This window comes from Podarcis melisellensis (assembly GCF_964234715.1).
Source record: "Podarcis melisellensis genome assembly, chromosome: 3".
NCBI classification, from domain to species: Eukaryota; Metazoa; Chordata; class Lepidosauria; order Squamata; family Lacertidae; genus Podarcis; species Podarcis melisellensis.
In genome coordinates this window covers 42,675,440-42,693,053 of record NC_138530.1, presented here as the reverse complement: position 1 = coordinate 42,693,053, position 17,614 = coordinate 42,675,440, and the positions used below count along the sequence as shown (strand labels likewise).

Below are 17,614 nucleotides of genomic sequence, written 5' to 3'. Positions count from 1 at the left end.
TAGAGTGTCAAAGCGCACACATGGCCTGAACTCTACTCCAAGGGTGGCCAGCAATAACACCCTCTGAATCCAATGTTCATCAGCCCCCAAATAGCATGGTCATTGGCCAAGGATGATGGAACTGAGTACAAGAACATCTGGAGGGCACCACGTTGGCTATTCCTGTTCTACAGGCAGTTTATAAAAAAAAATGTGGGTCTTGCAGCAAGAGCTCTTACCTTGCAGTACAGTATTTACTCAATAGGTGCACTCTGAAGAGGTTTCACAGCAGAAGTAGGCATTTTGTTGACTAATGGATGGTCCCAACCCCACATCTAAGATAATAGGATTATGAAAGCAGATACCGGTACTTACAAGGAGGATTGGTCAGCAGGAGGAAAAGGTACATAAGGCATCTCTATTGTTCCCTTGCATAAACACCTCCACCCCTCCCTGGGCTGTTTTCTCCCCGATTAGTTCATTTCTGATTTTAAATACCAGCCATGACAAAACACTGATGAGGTGGTATGTTTGCAAGGAAGAAGAGGTGATATTTGATTGGCTGAGTACATTTGTCATATCCACTGAATATTCCTACAAATACCTATATTACTTCTGTGAAGAAAATAAGGGGTTGGGAACGTCTAACTTCTAGCTCAGCCCCTCTGAGTTGTAGCCTCAAAGTTGAGTTTTTCCACTTTTCCTAAATCTTTTTGCAGTGACATAACAACCAGAGCATCTAATGAAATGTATTGTGGAGTACAATGTATTTGAATAATATATTTTAACAAGTCATCTGCCGTTGAAAAGACCACAATAACCAATGAACCCTTCATTGTCAAAGGCCTATTTCTTTAATTTTTTGCTTCATTTCCTGAGTTTCTGTGATTGTTGCTACCAAATTAAAGTTAATTTGGCTGGGGAAAGATCTAATCTGGCCTTTATTTCACACACCCCTCCCTTGACTCTCCCCTTCATATATCTTATTGAGCAGGAGGTGATTTGCTTCAACGCTAAACTGAAAATCTTGGAGCACCGGCAGCAGCGAATTGCAGAGGTCAAGGCCAAGTACGAGTGGTTAATGAGGGAGCTGGAAGTGACCAAACAGTACCTGATGCTGGATCCTAATAAATGGCTCAGTGAATGTAAGGTTTTACTGCCTATAGTTGGTTTATTTCATTGACACAAAACTTTACTGGTGCTGTAGCTAAGTCATGAACTACTATGTTTATAAGCAAAGCCTGTGCTGATGTTTGATCTGGAGCAGATTTGGATCGACTGCATTTCTAAAACTGTTCCTGCATAATTCCTATTAAACTGTGACATTGGAACCAAGTGGGCCTATTTGCTCAAGAGTCAAAGCCAGGAATTATGCAGCATTCTAGTGAGGAATATTGCCATCACTAGATTAACGCTTAGGCGTCTCACTCCAGAGCTTCTGAAAATTAGATTTCCCTCCCCACCCCCCTTTGCCCTCAGATCACTCAGACATATGAATTATATTTTAAATCTGCTCTCCTGCTGTGAAATAATACTTTCAGGCAAATTTGGTTGAAATGACTTATGAAGACATTAATTTGTTTTTTTCCCCCTTTTACATATAGCTAGAAAAGGATAGAGTTCATACAGCTCATTCATAAAGAGATTAAAGAATCCCATATTCAAATTAGGAAGGATTCTTCTAAAGAAGCAAACAAAATGTATAACAGATACAGCCAAAGCTGGCTAAATTAATAGGTGAGGGTACCTCAACTATAAAGGAAAAGTATTTTGCTGCTAGCTACTTAGAGCAGAGAATAACACTAACGATAGGACTTTGGGCACCTGAAAAAAGAGGGCTCTGATCCACAAAAGCACGTGTTGCAGCCAGCCTATTACTGCGCAATCCTAAAGTGGTGGTGGTGAGCTCCCATGGTTGAGAAAATACTATTTGACATCAGTAGGAAGGAAAATCTCTATGCCAGCTCCAGGGCTGGTGTAGTTTCTGCTCTTCAGGGTCAATATGCCCTACCACTAACAATGCACCACTGACAGGACAGAGCTTCCTGTAGATGTACCAGGCACTCCACCATCCCACTGATGGAGGCCCTCTTTGCCACATCTCTTATGATGTGGCTTTAGGATTGTGGTCTTAAGTCTTTTATGTACTATGAAAGGTCCATAAAATATTTACTTTTTATCATGTGGTGCAGGGAACTTCATATTACAGTGGTACCTCGGGTTAAGTACTTAATTCGTTCTGGAGGTCCGTTCTTAACATGAAACTGTTCTTAACCTGAAGCACCACTTTAGCTAATGGAGCCTCCTGCTGCCGCCGCACCACTGGAGCACGATTTCTGTTCTCATCCTGAAGCAAAGTTCTTAACCCGAGGTACTATTTCTGGGTTAGCGGAGTCTGTAACCTGAAGTGTATGTAACCTGAAGCATATGTAACCCGAGGTACCACTGTACTTGTTATGAGCATTTTCAGCAGAGCCTGTTCATAAGTTCACTTGCCTTTCTGCATGCAAATGGTGACTTCTGAACTCAGGATCATTGTATGAGGACAGCTAAAACAAATCTAACCATGTTCTTCCACTGAGGCCACTGAGGCCTGCTATAGAACCTACCTGTCATAGCATTGCCCGTTTCTTGCACAAACTCTTTCCTTTCACAGTTCTTTGAATCCAGTCCCTTGAGTAATATACACACCTGTGTGAATGAGCCCTTAAAGATAACAGTGATGTAGGGCTTGCGCTACCAATTTGGGTAATGTGCTGGGCCTTTTGCTTCCTTTCCCGCAGTTGATCTGGAGCAAGTATTTGACTTGGATTCCCTGGAGTACTTGGAGGCTCTTGAGTGCGTGACTGAGCGGCTAGAGAACCGTGTCAACTATTGCAAGGCCCACCTCATGATGATCACCTGCTTTGACATCACTTCTGGGCGTCGGTGAAGAATTAACCTCGAGAACATTTTGGACTACTGCCACTCCCCTTTCTCCCTTTTGAACAGCACCCCAAAGACCTAGAATGAGGATGAAGGTTGGTGTCATGTTTTGACTGTGTGTGGAAGAGATTTCCCCCCTCTTACTATGCTGAAGAGTGGTGCGTACATTGACTAGATGATGAGGATGAAAAGCAAAGATGCTGAGAAATAAGGACGTGGAATCTCCTAGCCTGAAAGAGCACTTTGAGAAATCTTTAAGGACATGTTTGTAAATAGGAACTGCTGGCAGAAGTGACTTTACCCCTCAACAATAGCTGTAGAGGGAGGAAGAGCAGATGTAGGACCGACTGCTGCTGAGAGCACCATTGAAGTAAAAATACACAGGAAGACTGTCTTAAGTGCCTTGCAAATCTTTATTATCCAAACATTTATGTTCATACTTTCTTGTGTACAGATGGTGCTAGTCAAGAAAAAGAAAAAGACAAAAAATCAAAACACATTTTCTGAAATGTATTTACAGCCTGTTTTCCCCTCCCTCGGTGTTTTATCCTATTTCTGACTTGCTGTTTCTACGTAACTTGTGTTTGTAGAGATATTTCTTAACCGATACAGCATATAAATAAATGTTAACTGTCATTTATTGTTACACACGAGAGTAAGGCCACTCAAAGAGAAAAAAGATATTAAACCGTGTACATGAAACCCAAAATATTTGATAGTAATGGAAGAGGAGAGGTCCACTTTGTTATTAAAGAACATAAATGTGGATTTTCTGGCAAAATAACAAGACTTCAGTTGACATCACTAGGAAAGCAGAAGTCTTCACGGCTTTTTTTTTTTTTTAGCTGTTACTTTTTGTACTCAGATTGTGGTATTTACATGGATGCTCAAATGAAGATAATTACTATTTCTCTTAGTTTATGTTGACCAGGTATCTTCATTCTTTTCAGACCCAGGATCCACTTTTAATCCAAGCATGAATTTGGGGACCAATTTCTTAATCTTTTACCTTATATTGCATGGTGATGGTGCTCCTGTTAACCCACATCTCAGTCCACCAGTTGAAGACCAGTGATGTTGATTGACCACTGCCTCTTTTTTTCAGAGGTGTGTCTACGTTTGTCCTAGAGCTGCCTTCATTTGGTTACAGAGATAATGCAAATGATTCCCTACCTGTTATGGCTCTGGGTCTATGAACATTGGAATGGTTATGGTAGATCAGACCAGCATCCTTCTAGTTTGTGGAATTTACAGCAATCAGGTGTGGTGGTGGCCTCTAGTTGGGATGGATTTAAAAGGGATTAGGCAAATTCATGGAGAGTAGTCAAGATTGCTATAGGGAACCTTTCAGTTGAGAGGTCAATAGGCATTGAATACCAGGTGCTAAAGCCACAACAAGGCAAGTCTTCATGCCCTGCTTCTCAGAGACTTCCAGTTGAGCACCATGAGAAACAGGATGCTGGACTAGATGGACCATTGTGTTTAGATGCACATCAATACACATCACAGCACCAATACACAAACAGCCCTTTTAAAAAGCTGCAAAACCTGCTCAGTAGAAAAAGTAGATCTGCAAAAAATGAATCCAGCCCCCTTTCTCCTTTCTGATCTGTGAGATACATTTTTAAAGAATTGAACAGCATATGTACTGCTCCATCTGCTGGATTGGGTAGGAGACACTTTTTTGCCATATTTGATTCTCGTATCAGGCTAGGGATGGGGACAAGGAGGACTGCTTCTGTATACATGTACATATATTATGGATCAGAACATAATACTTCAAAGGGGGAGAGTTAAATGAGCAACACCTTATTGCATCTCCGCTTGATAAGCATCTTCCACTATCTCTTCAAAACACTTCTATCAACAAACTCCAAAATTTGCCAATTTTATTTTTAGTAGTCATGCCAAGATGAGACGCCACTTGATCCAGCTTTCTCTTTCTCAGTAAGTTATTGTGAGACGCAAAACAAGGCATTCAGAAATATTAAACAACTAGTATCACAATTTACTGTCACAACTGCATTATTAAAAGTTCATCAGATTATTCATGAGTCATTAAATGAATCTACAGTACAACAACAATGGCACAAATGTCACACATCAGCTCTGTGTCCTGTGAAGACAGACAAAGACTACCAAAAGCCTGGCCCTAAAAACATGTGGTCTTCCCTACCTGATCCAAGTGCATGAACAAAGTCTTTTATAACAATGGTAAAATTCTGATCTTCCTCTGAAATATGTTCTCACCTCACTTTCTTCTGACCCGCCTTCACATTCCTTGAAATTTCCTGCAAAATAAATATTTGCAAGTAAGGTAATTTCCCAAGGCCCAAGCTTGCAACATTTGCAAAGCTACTTCATGGCCTCTTGGTGCCTGGTAAGAACACATGTGCTGCTTAAGATACGTTCGCTAGATCAAACCAAGAAGGCATCATGTGCAAGTGTCACTTGCTGAATTACAGGCATAACCTGGAAGCACAAAATCCTAGGGTCAAATGAGATGTGATGATGGAGGATTGGGCAGTGTCTTAAAAGGCTAAAGGTGGTGCCCCAATGCATCCTCTTTGGGAATTGGGGAATGTAACACTTTCCCCCAAGCTATTTTCTAAACACAGAAAACATCTGAAACTATTTTCCCCATGGGGCAAAATGCAGCTCCAGAGGGGTAGAGGAGGGTGGTGGAAATACCATTCATATGTCCACATCATATTCAATGTTGTAGATTAGTATGGTATTTTTTTGTTTGCTGTCCATGTCAAACAAACCCTGCCTCCAATTTTCCTTATTTGCATTCCTAAACACTGACATCAGAAAACAAGTGAGAGCCATAGCACACACATCTTCTCACTTTCCTGAGTTAAAAACAATAAGGTTAAGAGGGTGCATAGATAAACCAATGGAAATCTGTGTGGTGGTACAGCTATGTTTTATGTGTTTGAGTTAGGGCAGCTACTTACAAGCAGCAAAGCATAACTTATGACGCTCATTGCAAAACTCTGTCCATAAAACCTTTACAGCCCCCACTCACCAGCAGGCTGGCCATTTATGCCACTGTATTTTATAGAAACTATATTTTAGAACGAGGGCTGTGTTATTATCTATGCATGTTCTCCTGCCTATAAAGCTGTGTGGCTGTATTTGCCTCGTATAAACCGTTGAAAAATGGTTTAAACATTTATAAAAATAAATAGAAAAATGCATTTAGGTGTCAATAATTTAAGGTCAGGTGCACTCTAGACCTCTAGGATTAACTCTGCCACTATATGTATAATATAAACAGATGTGTGATCAAAATGGAGAGTGACTATTTACTCCTTATAAAATGAAACAACACCCCTGTGCCTTTTGAGCCCCCATGCAGGCCTTCTCTAATTGGCAGAGGACTGAAGGAAAGCAGGTGAGCTAAATTAGCTCACAAAATATTTCCCTGATCTGTGTTGAGGGAAAGACATTTTGGCATCAAAGCATGGAACAGTGATGTGCCTATGGCAAATGGCATATATGATGAAAGACACATGCAAGCAACATCTAAAATGGTTATTGTTGATCATAAGCATCATGTAAAACATCAAGCAAACTCTCATTAAATGGTAACTCGCTACCACAGATGTCAGCGGGGAAAGCAGTGGCCCATATGCTCTGGTGACTGCACTTGGCGATCATATGCTTCAGAGCCAGAGAAGCCTTGGCTGTGATTCTTTGGCTCATTCGGCAATTTCCTAACTAATTTTTAGCTAATAACTTCCACCTTGCACAAAGGTTGCAAAATAATAGCTGAGCACCTATGATGCTTCATAGAATTTTTCCTCTGCTCTAGCTAATAGTCAAGAAATGAGAGCAACCCATTTTTTTCTAAACTATTTCCAGATGAAAGTTTTTATTTTATTTTATTGGAGCATCTGCCTCTGGCCAACTAAGCAGATGTGGCATGTTTCTCAAACTTCTGTTGTCAGACTATCCAAACTTAGCCACAAATTTGCCGGTGGAGTTGATATGAACTTCTTTTACGTACCATCTTGAGAATACCTTTTGCTACTGAATTCCTGGTACTCAGATTCAAGCATTAACTTCCAGCCTGCTTGATCAAGGTGGTCCAAGATGTTCCTGTTGCAGGAAAAAATCCATGGTAGGTTATTTGAGCCCAAGCAACACCCATTCAAACAGACCTTTCAACATCTCCCAAGGATGGAGGAGAGGATGCATTTTGTAAAACTTTGAGTGGCCCTACTCAACTCTGGAGCATACTTTATAATAAAATGATGGTAATAAAAGTGGTGCTTAAAGCAGTTTCAGCTATATCTATATGACATATACTCTCTATATGAATTTAGCCACCTTATATATTGTATAATATGCGTGTGAATGGGTATCTGAATAAAACACTCACTCGCCTAAAGATTTTATGTACACATAGATACTACTTTTTCTAAATTTCAGCTCCTTCCCCAATTTCCCTAGCTGAAACTGCTATCTGACATCCATCACCTATTTGACGTATGAAGGACATAATTTATTTGTAAACTCAGGATGTTCTTGCTTTATAGAATTGCTTGTACTTTATAATTTATTTAACCATCATGATTGGAAATGCTTATCTAAGTGCTATGCATTGAAGTGTACATTTGCTGAATCCATTTCATTCTGTCTGTGGCTATGTCCTTTTCCATAGTAACCGTGGTATAATAAAGTCACGTAAGGTTGGAGAGAGACCCCTGCTAGGGGGAATCACTTCTACTGAGTCAGTCACGAGAAGTTCCACAAGAAGACAGATCTACACACAAATCGTCTGCTATATCACCTAAGCTCCATTACGGGGGTGGGGGACTTCTTCCAGACCCAGGGCCACATTCCCATCTGTGCAACCTTCCAGGGGGTCAGCCACATGCCAGCAATGGATGGGGCCAGAGACAAAAGTGGCTGAAGAGACAAATGTAAATGTTACCTTTGTACATGCTAGCTTCCTTGATCCAGGCAACTAAGAGCCATTGTCGGGGTTCAAAGACTCATTCCAGTCAAGTAGGATCACTCAAGGAGGGCTGGCGAGGGTTGGCCTAGAGAGAGGGGATGTGGCCTGAGAAGAGTCCTGGGAGCCAGACAGAGTGGGCTGGGGGCCGGAACTTGACCCCAGAGCCTCTGAGGTTCCTCACCTCCGCTTTGCTGGAAAAAGAACCAACAGGGAGGGGGTGGACCCAGACAGCAGGAGGACAAGAATGGAAAAGTAACCGAGAAACACACACAAAATGGAAACTGAATGAATGAATATGTCAAGCCTTTTGCCATTAAAATGTAAAGTTCACTGTTTGCTGGTTTAAAAAAAGAATCTCTTACCTTTTGTGGTATATGAGGTGTGAAACATATTGTCAAAGATATGATGTTTAAAAGATATCAAAATATAGTGGCATTAAATGTTTACTTTTATCTTACCAATTCTTGTGCTTCCCTGGAAGTCTTCCTTCAGTGAAAACACTTGGTTCCTTCCCACAGGTTTCTGGAGCAGGTTTTTGCCGGCGAATAATGCAGTATTACAAAGTGACTTTAGGAAATGTGCACATGAGAGCCAGCACTGCCTTAAACATCCAATAGGATTTGGATTCTTGCTGATTCCACCACAGGCTGGCTAATTAAATGATTCCCCAAGGAAGTAAGAGTCAAGTAATAGACATTTTAAGGGATTAAAAGATTTTACCAGTAAGGTTACTATTTACTACAAGATCACTGGTTGATACCACTGTGGGGATCTAAACAAAAGATTGCTGGGAAGGACTAAGATGATGACCAAATCTACATTTCCTCCCATCCTCAGCTATGTATATTGGTAAGGCCAAAACACTCAGATTTGGCCTCATAAAAAGCAATCCAGTCACTTGGTGTTCCACAAGGAAAGCCGCATCAAGAAACACTCTCTCTGCTTTAACATTGTGCTACTGGACCACAGCTTCACACATCCACCAATCAGTCTCCTGCCAAAAAAATGAGGGAAGGAGAAAAGTGATCACATCAGTTCTAGAAAACTCATTTCCAGTAGTGCCTCAATTAGCACTTCATCTCCCAACTTTTCATTAATGAAAACAGGCACACCCTCGGGTGTTTATAGCACCCCTAGAAACACAACAAGGATCACTGCCTGCAAGCCTTGCCATGTACAGTATTAAACATTGCTGACATTATATACTCAAATACGTCCAGACTTCCAGCCTGCTCAATACATGGTAGTGATGGAGTTGAACACTTAATTTCCCTTCCACTGCAATTCCAGTTGCAGAATGGAAGACCCATGATTAAGACTGCTACCTCAACAGGCTAACACCTGAGCAAGAAAACATTTAATCCCAAGCACACAATGTTTTAATACATACGTTTAAAACTGCATGTTGACTAGCACTGATGCTAAAGTATGAAAAATAAGGAACAATGTCATGGGTGGGAGGAGAGAGAGAGAAGAGACAAAAACAATTCTCAACAGCCTGGTGACAGCTGTAGTCAATCAATCAATTTCTTACAGTCAATGACCAGTATTAACAGCTGTAGCCACTTTTCCTGTTTCATTGGCTAAGATTATATACTTTGGAAAATAGCACAACCAGGAAAATAGCAAAGCAGAATAGCAACAGTATTTCTGTACTGGCTATCCCACCACCCTGTCACCAAATGTTTTTTTCCAAGATCAGCAGCAAACATCCCTAACAGGTAATAATTTATTATTTATTAAATTTGTATACTGCCCTTCATTCAAAGGTCACAGGGCAGTTTACAACGTAAAAATACAAAACGAGAACACAAAACACATTTAAAAAAACAAAAACCAATAACCCTCCACTCCTAATAAAGAACAAGTGTATGCCATGCCTTGTGTTGAGTGACTTTTGCTGCCCTAAGAGAGGGCAGCTTGGATTGAGGCCAAGGCTGCATCTTTGGGCCTCAGCAGCCTAAGCCGCTTGCCTTCCAAAGGTTATCTGTGAAGCCACCAGCTAAATAAAAATTAAAATTCTGGCGTTTGCAGTGAAATTTGTTGGAAGGCACCTAATCCTTGGAATTTCCAGTGCTCATTTGATCTCTATTTAGGGCTGTGAGCAGAAACAATAACAACCCCCAAAAGGCAGTGGCTAATCCCATTCTGTTTGCAATTCAAAACACTTTCCAGTGTGATTTATTGACAATGAAATATGCACCAATGTGAGTGGGACCAATGTGATTTACAGAACATGTTCAGTAACAAAATCTGTCAAAGATTAAATTAAAATCCCAGCCTAGCAAGCAAGTCTTTTGCCTCTAGGCCTAGAGTAATGTACATAGGCAAAATATTGATTTTGCATAGAGACTGAAGCTTTATTTTGACTGATGCAACTCGGAATTGTTATTGCCATATGGAAAAGAGTTGATGAGATTTTTTTTCCAGCCAAGTTCAGTTGGGCCACAACAGCATTCATGCTCCTGTATCACCAGCACTTCCAGACACAGCCAACACAAGGACATTTCTCAGTGCTGGGAATGGGCTAAGTGACACTCTGAAAAGTTGTAGATGCCTATCTTGTTAGTACAGTTTCTTTGTGTGGCAGGTAAAGAAGCAAGAATGCCTCACAACTCTCATACTTCTGTGGTTAATAAAGATGATTAAAAATATGTGCTTTGAATCATCCTTATTAAGAATGCTTTTAATACTTCTCTGCCCTGTTAAAAGCATAACACCTAATTAATACATCGATGGATTTTTATGTTCCGTTTTTATAGCTGTATTTCTGACTCTCGATAATCCTATGTTCAGCTTCAGATCTCTTTCTTTCCAATTCCCCCTTCATCTGATGCTTGTTATTATTCAAGTGGCAGACTTTGTACTTCATACTATTAAAATAACATTTCAGATGCCTGCACAAGCACAGCTGTCTATCCACTTCCTAATCCCAAACTCTGATAAGCAGAAAGAGTAAGGGGGAGGGGAAGAGAAGATTCACATTCCTGATCAGCCATTAAGTCTGCTGGGTGACCTTTGGGCCAGTGACAATCTCTCAGCCTAGCCTACCTCATAGTATTTTTGAGAGGATAATATGGGAGAAAACCCTGCACATGCACATTGTCCTAACATTTTTGGAGGAGGTACAAAAAGGTAGTAAGCAGAACTAGCATTTGTAGCCATCATCACTTGGGAGGACCGTAAAAATATGATGAATCTCATTGTAAGTAAATCTCTCTACTGCACAACATGGTGTTTGCTGCCACAAAAGAATCCTGTTGTTTTGGTTGGGATTCTGTTTCATCAATGGGGACAGAGATTTCACTCTATCTACAGCTAATAAGAAGTTATAGGAGTTCCACCCGTCCAGATGTGAGATGTGTAGTGATTGTTGAAAAGACTAAGGCCTCAAAAATCTGGATGCTTCAAAAATTTGTGATGCTGTTGATTTAACGAGGCTCTTTGCAGGTGTGATGAAACATGGACAATTAGTAGCTAAAATCGGGATCTTCTATGAAGCTGTCTTGGCTTACAGAGAATCATATCATCGGGTGTTCTCGTCACTGATTGACTTGGCTTCATTTCAAGCTCACATGTGAAATCCTGGGTGTGGTACTTTTTTTATTTTTTAAACTATCTTAAAATATTAGAATGCCTCAAAAGAGACGACGTTAAGGACCATTTCTCAATTCACTCCCCTCCATGTTCTTGAGTTGCAGACTTGCCATAAAGGGCAAACCGAATAAATATTCATAATAAGTGCAAAATGGTATGAAAGGCAATTTCAGATTGTCTCTACATTTTGCCATAAATTCTTGACTAATTCTCACATAAAAGGCTTTAGAAAAAAGGGGGAAGGGGACAATCACATTCTATCTCTTCTTTACAATGACCTTTTAAATATTATTATTTATTGGTTCTTTTTGCCACTGATTATTCAGAAATGAATCTTCCGGCTTTCCAATGGCGAGGCATGATGAATTACTTGCTCTGGCAGTTGTTAACAGAACAGTATTAACCCTCCAGGAATGCCAATTTTCTATCATGCTGTTTTTTCTTATAACTATAGGAAAAACGTACAGAATGGGCTTTTGCAGTACTTCATTTTAACATCTGTAAAAGGAGATAAAGGAGGGCACAGAGGCATGAGGTATATCAGCAAATCTAGCTCTGTGATAATTCACTAATTTATTATTACATTTACTTTCTCTCCAAATAGCTCAAGTTGGAATGTTTTCCTCCTCCTCCTCCTTTTATCCTCACAACAACCCTGTGAGGTAGGTGTGTCTAGGAAAATGATTGCTCCAATGATACCCAGAGAGCTTTTAAATGGGGCGATCACCTTTGCCACCTCAAAACAATGGCAACAGTGAGCAGGGGGCAGCAGGGGACACTCTCAAGGGTGCCATTGCACATACAAGAGCTACAGTGGCAACCCCAACTCAATGTATATGTACATTTAAGAAGTCTCAATCTCATTAAGAGCTACTGGGAATTGATTAGATGGTCTAGATACATAGGATTGTGCAGAGCCTAATTACTAAGACTGAATTCTTCATTTTCTTTGGAGAACAAATCTCTACGGTCCCTATTTCAAACCTACAATCTCTCAAAATAATTATAGGTAAAGAATTATATAGCATCCAGGGCCATTGCAAAAACAAAATAAATATGTTGATTTTGTTCTAAGAAGAGAGACCAGTAGGCAAATATTAAGGTTGTGTGACATGATATTATATAGGTCCCAGCTGGGCTCACTCATTCAGAGACACAATTTGTGAACCAGCATCTCCCTGTGGACAGTTCAGCAGTCATTAGCTTGGTTCCTGTGATTCTTGCAGCACTTTCCCAAGGCACAGAAGTCGTCTCATATCTGAACTTCTGATAATCAGGAAAATCAGGAAATTCAATTCAGTTCACATTTAAAAGCAAACTTTTTTTTCATTTTCCAAAGCCATTTGTGAACACAGCTATCCTTTGAAATTCACTTATTCAAACTTTGCAATGAGGTTCTGCAGCCGATCACCGTGCACAAAAATTCACATACTAGTGATAAGCGTGCATATAAATGAAAATACTACTGAAAATAACACACTAAAATGCATTATATGAGGGGAGATTGTTTTGCATCAATGTGTACAATATGCAAAATTGCACACAAAAATGGGTAGTAGGAGAAATTTGCACATTTTATGAGATTTTTTTAAAAAAAACAAACCAGAAACTGATGTAGAAATGTGGAAAACTGAATGGAACATTGGAAGAATGAGACACTGCAGGAATGGAAAGTGACATATTCACCCATCCTATTGAGAATAAAACTTATTTTTCCTTTGCCACAAAGTGGGGGGCGGGGGGCGGACCACTCATGTTTTGGTCCTAATATACAGGGCAAAACCTGGAGACCCTTAGAAGTGTACCCAACCCCACTAAAATCAATTAGGTTTTAGTGTGTTTATTTATTTATTGCCTGGCCACCTTATGGAACACAGTTGCCCCTCCCTCCGAGGCAATACGCACAATTTAACAAAAAGACAACAAACCGCAATAACTATACAATCAAAAGTACATTACAACCCCTTGAACAGTAGGGATTAACACATCAAAAAGGGAAAATGGGGGAAGCAATTTCTTTCTTTCTTTTCATTTTCCCATCTTGAAATCTTCAGAAAATTTGAAGATTATTTCATGGGGGACAGCACTCTAGAAGTGTGGACCCACTACCCAGAAGTAATGTCTTTGGTGTAGCAGTCAACATAATATCTTGCATTGAGAGAGCAGAGAACAGGATCTCAGTGGCACATTCACTAAAGAGCAGAATGTGCCAGCAGCTTCAAAGATTTACAACCCTGAATGATTTGAACTGAAGGGCATGTGAATTTCCATGGTTCTGTGGTTTTCCATGGCTTCCCCTACTTTTTGCCTTTAAAGATAAAGATGCAGCAGTCACTAAGAGAGTGAATCTGATCTTGGTTTATGAGCACAGATGACCCACCCGTGGACTCAAGGAGAAAGTGTTCTACTGTGGTAAAGGAAGCAACATAAATGATATTATACGACAAAGTCAGAAAATCTCCTCTTGTTAGATGGTCTTACTGCTGACAAGCAACAGCAGAGCCTCGTGCCCACAGTCTAGGCTGCCACTCTCCAATCTTCCAACAAATCAATTCTGCTGACTTTTTTACTCCCTTGGCTGCCACTGATATCGTCTGTGATGAATTTAAGGGAAGCTGTCAGATCAAATGCAACAGAAAATGTAGTTTCTGAGAAACTTCGGTGTGAGGAGCAAAAAAAGTGTTACTGTTTTAAACAGAGACGGATCCTTCAGCAAATTGTATATCATGTGAGAAGACAGAAATTGGCCTGTAGGTAGAATTAGCATTATCATACATTGCACTGAATTTGGTTCTGTTGTAATGTAGAAATTATACTGAACTGAAATTTCAGGTTTTATCATTTATATCTCTGGGCTGCATGTTATCCCAAGCACAATATACGTATTTTTTATCTAGTAGTATTTCTAATTCTAATTCTAACTCTAATAATAATAGTACTAATAGTAAATAATAATAATAATAATAATAATAATAATAATAATAATAATAATAATAATAATTACTAACAGAAGTTATTGAGGTGGCTTGTGACACATTGCAAATACAGTAAAACAGATAAGAGTACAAATTGCTATTTAACTAGTCAGCACAAAGTTATTATTTAAATCTCATTGAGCTTTATAACTGGCTGGTTTTGTTTTTCCAGCATCACCCACACTGTGTGTAAAGAACAGTGAGAGCAACAAGGTCCCCTCTGCCTTTGCTGCTCTGTCTCTCTCCAACATTTACCCTGCAGAAATTAAATTGTCCAACAAATAACTCTCAAACTAAAATAAATGTCTGTTTCACTTCCTGCAACCAATCAGAAGCCGTGCTTTGGTTTCCAAACATTTTGGAAATCGAAAGGACTTCCATAACGAATTCCATTCAACTTCCAAGGTACAACCGTACTTTTGGTGAAGCTCCCACTCAGAAGGTCTCCAGAAAATAATTATCAAAGGGTCTACCTTTGTTATATGTGAGCACCTTACGCACACAGTGGGTGTGGGTGTAAAAAAGATGAGGTGATGGTAGTTCCATATTGATTAATGTGCTGTGACTACCAGCAAAAGATGGCTGCCTTCAGCAGAGGGGGGGAAAAAGAGGTTAAAGAGGTGCCAGTTCTCCACTCTAGTAAGGACTATCACAATAAAGGCACTGCTTACACATATAGCGTACTAGATCTCCAAAATTTCAGGTACATATGTGCCCAGCAGAGGTAGGAAATATAATATGCCTTTGGGATATTCGTATAGTGATTTTCAGGCTTATCCTTTCAGCAGGGTGTCACACCTCCTATCTGGAGACAGCAGCACCACTAAATGGTAGGATGAGCTGTCCATCTCTTTAAAACTTTGCAGCAGCAGTAACACTGCTAAGAGCCAAACTAGAAATGCCACTGTGTGGATACAATTAACATGGCACCATTAAAAAATGAAAATAGCAGCTGTGAGGGCAGAAGCAGGACCACGGGGACAGGTTTAACAGAGGCTTCCCACCACTGCAAATAGCAGCTGCTGGGACAATTTTCACTGAGGCTATGGTGAAAAGAAACTCCCTTTACTGGCTCACGCATGGTCCTAAGCTTATTAAGTGTCCCACCACACATATTCTATGAGCACTTGTTTTAACATGCAAATTAATTGAACTGATGCAATTTACTAAACTTCCAGTTTGGTCCTTAATGCCTGGATCTGGCCTTCCCCTTGAACATTTTCCCTTTCTTAACTAGCCATTACAACAACAACAACAACAACAACAACAACAACAACAGTTCTCCTTGGATTATTGCACTCCTTGGGTGGCTGACATGACTCAACCTTTCCCGAAATTTCAATTTTTCAAGTGCACAATGCTACACTCACCATAACTTTCTCAAACCACTTGAGGGGAGATGAGTCTCCAGCGTTTGCATTCATGAGATGAGGCTGCAAAGCAGGCCTGGAGTGTTCATTTTCTCAGAAATGTATTCTCACCGAATGGTGTCAAGTTATTGTTGTGAAGAAGCTGACTAGAGATTAATAAAATGACAGTCATGGATGGGAAGGAAGCAGTAAACTGTCCTGGTGGAGGAGGGGAACAGAGACAAACGCTAAAGGCAGCCCTGTATAAGGAAGTTTTAGAAGTTTGATGTTTACTGTGTTTTTAATATTCTGTTCGGAGAAGCCCAGGGTGGCTGGGGCAACCCAGTCAGATGGTTGGCAGATAAATACTGGTAATTATTATTATTATTATTATTATTATTATTATTATTATTATTATTATTATTATTATGTAAAGATTTCAAAACATGTAAATGGTTTCTGTTTAAATTTCTCACAGAAATATTTGGCTTTGTTAACATCTACTTAAGGCTTAAAAAATTAAGTGCACTGGCTAAAATGTCTTAAGTAAAGGTAAAGGGACTCCTGACCATTAGGTCCAGTCATGGACGACTCTGGGGTTGTGGCGCTCATCTCGCTTTATTGGCCAAGGGAGCCGGCGTACAGCTTCCGGGTCATGTGGCCAGCATGTCTAAGCTGCTTCTGGCGAACCAGAGCAGCGCACGGAAACGCCGTTTACCTTCCCACCAGAGCGGTACCTATTTATCTACTTGCCCTCTGACATGCTTTCGAACTGCTAGGTTGGCAGGAGCAGGGACCGAGCAACGAGAGCTCACCCCGTTGCAGGGATTCGAACCGCTGACCTTCTGATCGGCAAGTCCTAGGCTCTGTGGTTTAACCCACAGCGCCACCGCATCCCTTGCTCAGTGGCAATTTCTCACTCTTCCAATGCATTATTGTTGGTAACATAGAAAGCGGCCTATGCTAAGTCAGACCATTGGTCCACCTCGCTCAGCATTGCTTACACCATCTGGCTGCAGCTCTCCAGGGCTTCAGACAGGGATTTCTCCCAGACCTACTTGGCACCTTCTGCATGCAAAGCAGATGCTCTCCTGCTGAGCTATGGCCCTTCCTCATACTAAATAGGAGGTGAAGCTAAAAGACTTTCCCAAGAACGCAGCAAACTGGGGTAACAAATACAGTGGTACCTCGGGTTACATATGCTTCAGGTTACAGACGCTTCAGGTTACAGACTCTGTTAACCCAGAAATAGTGCTTCAGGTTAAGCACTTTGCTTCAGGATGAGAACAGAAATCGTGCTCCGGCGGTGCGGCGGCAGCAGGAGGCCCCATTAGCTAAAGTGGTGCTTCAGGTTAAGAACAGTTTCAGGTTAAGAACGGACCTCCGGAACGAATTAAGTACTTAACCCGAGGTACCACGGTAGCTGCTATCAGAAACAACATGCTGTATTTATATTATTAGTGAATTGACTGGTAGCCACTGCAGATTTTGGGAATTTTAAGATTTAATCTCTAGCAGGGTCTATTAGCCCAACACCCTGGAGATCTGCTGCCAGTCAGATTGCTAGCTTGACCAACAGTCTGAATTGGAATAAGGCATTTCCTTGTTTCTTGGTTGCAAAGGAAGATATGAACGCATGCAGATTTTTAAAAAAACATATGGTAAGAACTGGTAACCACTTTTCCAAATGCTGCGTACATGAAATCACTTTCCTGGGTATCAGTACAAGGCTAAACACAGTGTTTGAATGACAAAGAAGGCTGCATTTTAATCCTATGCATGTTAAGACAGAAGAAAATCTAATTATGTTCAGTTGAGTT

General features: G+C 40.5%; 2 protein-coding genes and 1 long non-coding RNA gene across 8 annotated transcripts in view; 1 reads left to right on the top strand and 2 right to left on the bottom strand.

Moving 5' to 3' along the window:
• The window catches only part of KIF26B (kinesin family member 26B), a 270,354-nt gene extending 265,978 nt beyond the window's left edge, over window positions 1-4,376 (top strand). For all 5 annotated transcript variants that reach the window (XM_081905777.1, XM_081905776.1, XM_081905778.1 and 2 more), the window contains 2 exons: window positions 974-1,124; window positions 2,763-4,376. In XM_081905777.1, the coding sequence (XP_081761903.1) occupies window positions 974-1,124; window positions 2,763-2,911 (300 nt within the window). In that variant the 3' untranslated portion in view covers window positions 2,912-4,376. The remainder of the gene's footprint in view (window positions 1-973; window positions 1,125-2,762) is intronic.
• Window positions 4,377-4,776: 400 nt separating this feature from the next.
• LOC309366910 lies at window positions 4,777-7,866 on the bottom strand. The gene is made up of 2 exons (XR_014166910.1): window positions 6,920-7,866; window positions 4,777-5,195 (listed from the first exon to the last, which is right to left on the bottom strand). It is a non-coding gene; the product is annotated as an uncharacterized lncRNA (long non-coding RNA).
• SMYD3 (SET and MYND domain containing 3) overlaps window positions 7,865-17,614 on the bottom strand; it is a gene marked incomplete at its 5' end in the record, with an annotated part of 376,460 nt that continues 366,710 nt past the window's right edge. The window contains 3 exons of one of the 2 annotated variants that reach the window (XR_014166903.1): window positions 7,865-7,958; window positions 8,332-8,395; window positions 8,772-8,867. Of the gene's footprint in view, window positions 7,959-8,331; window positions 8,868-17,614 lie in introns of both variants that reach the window. The other variant, XR_014166902.1, reaches the window with a different exon arrangement.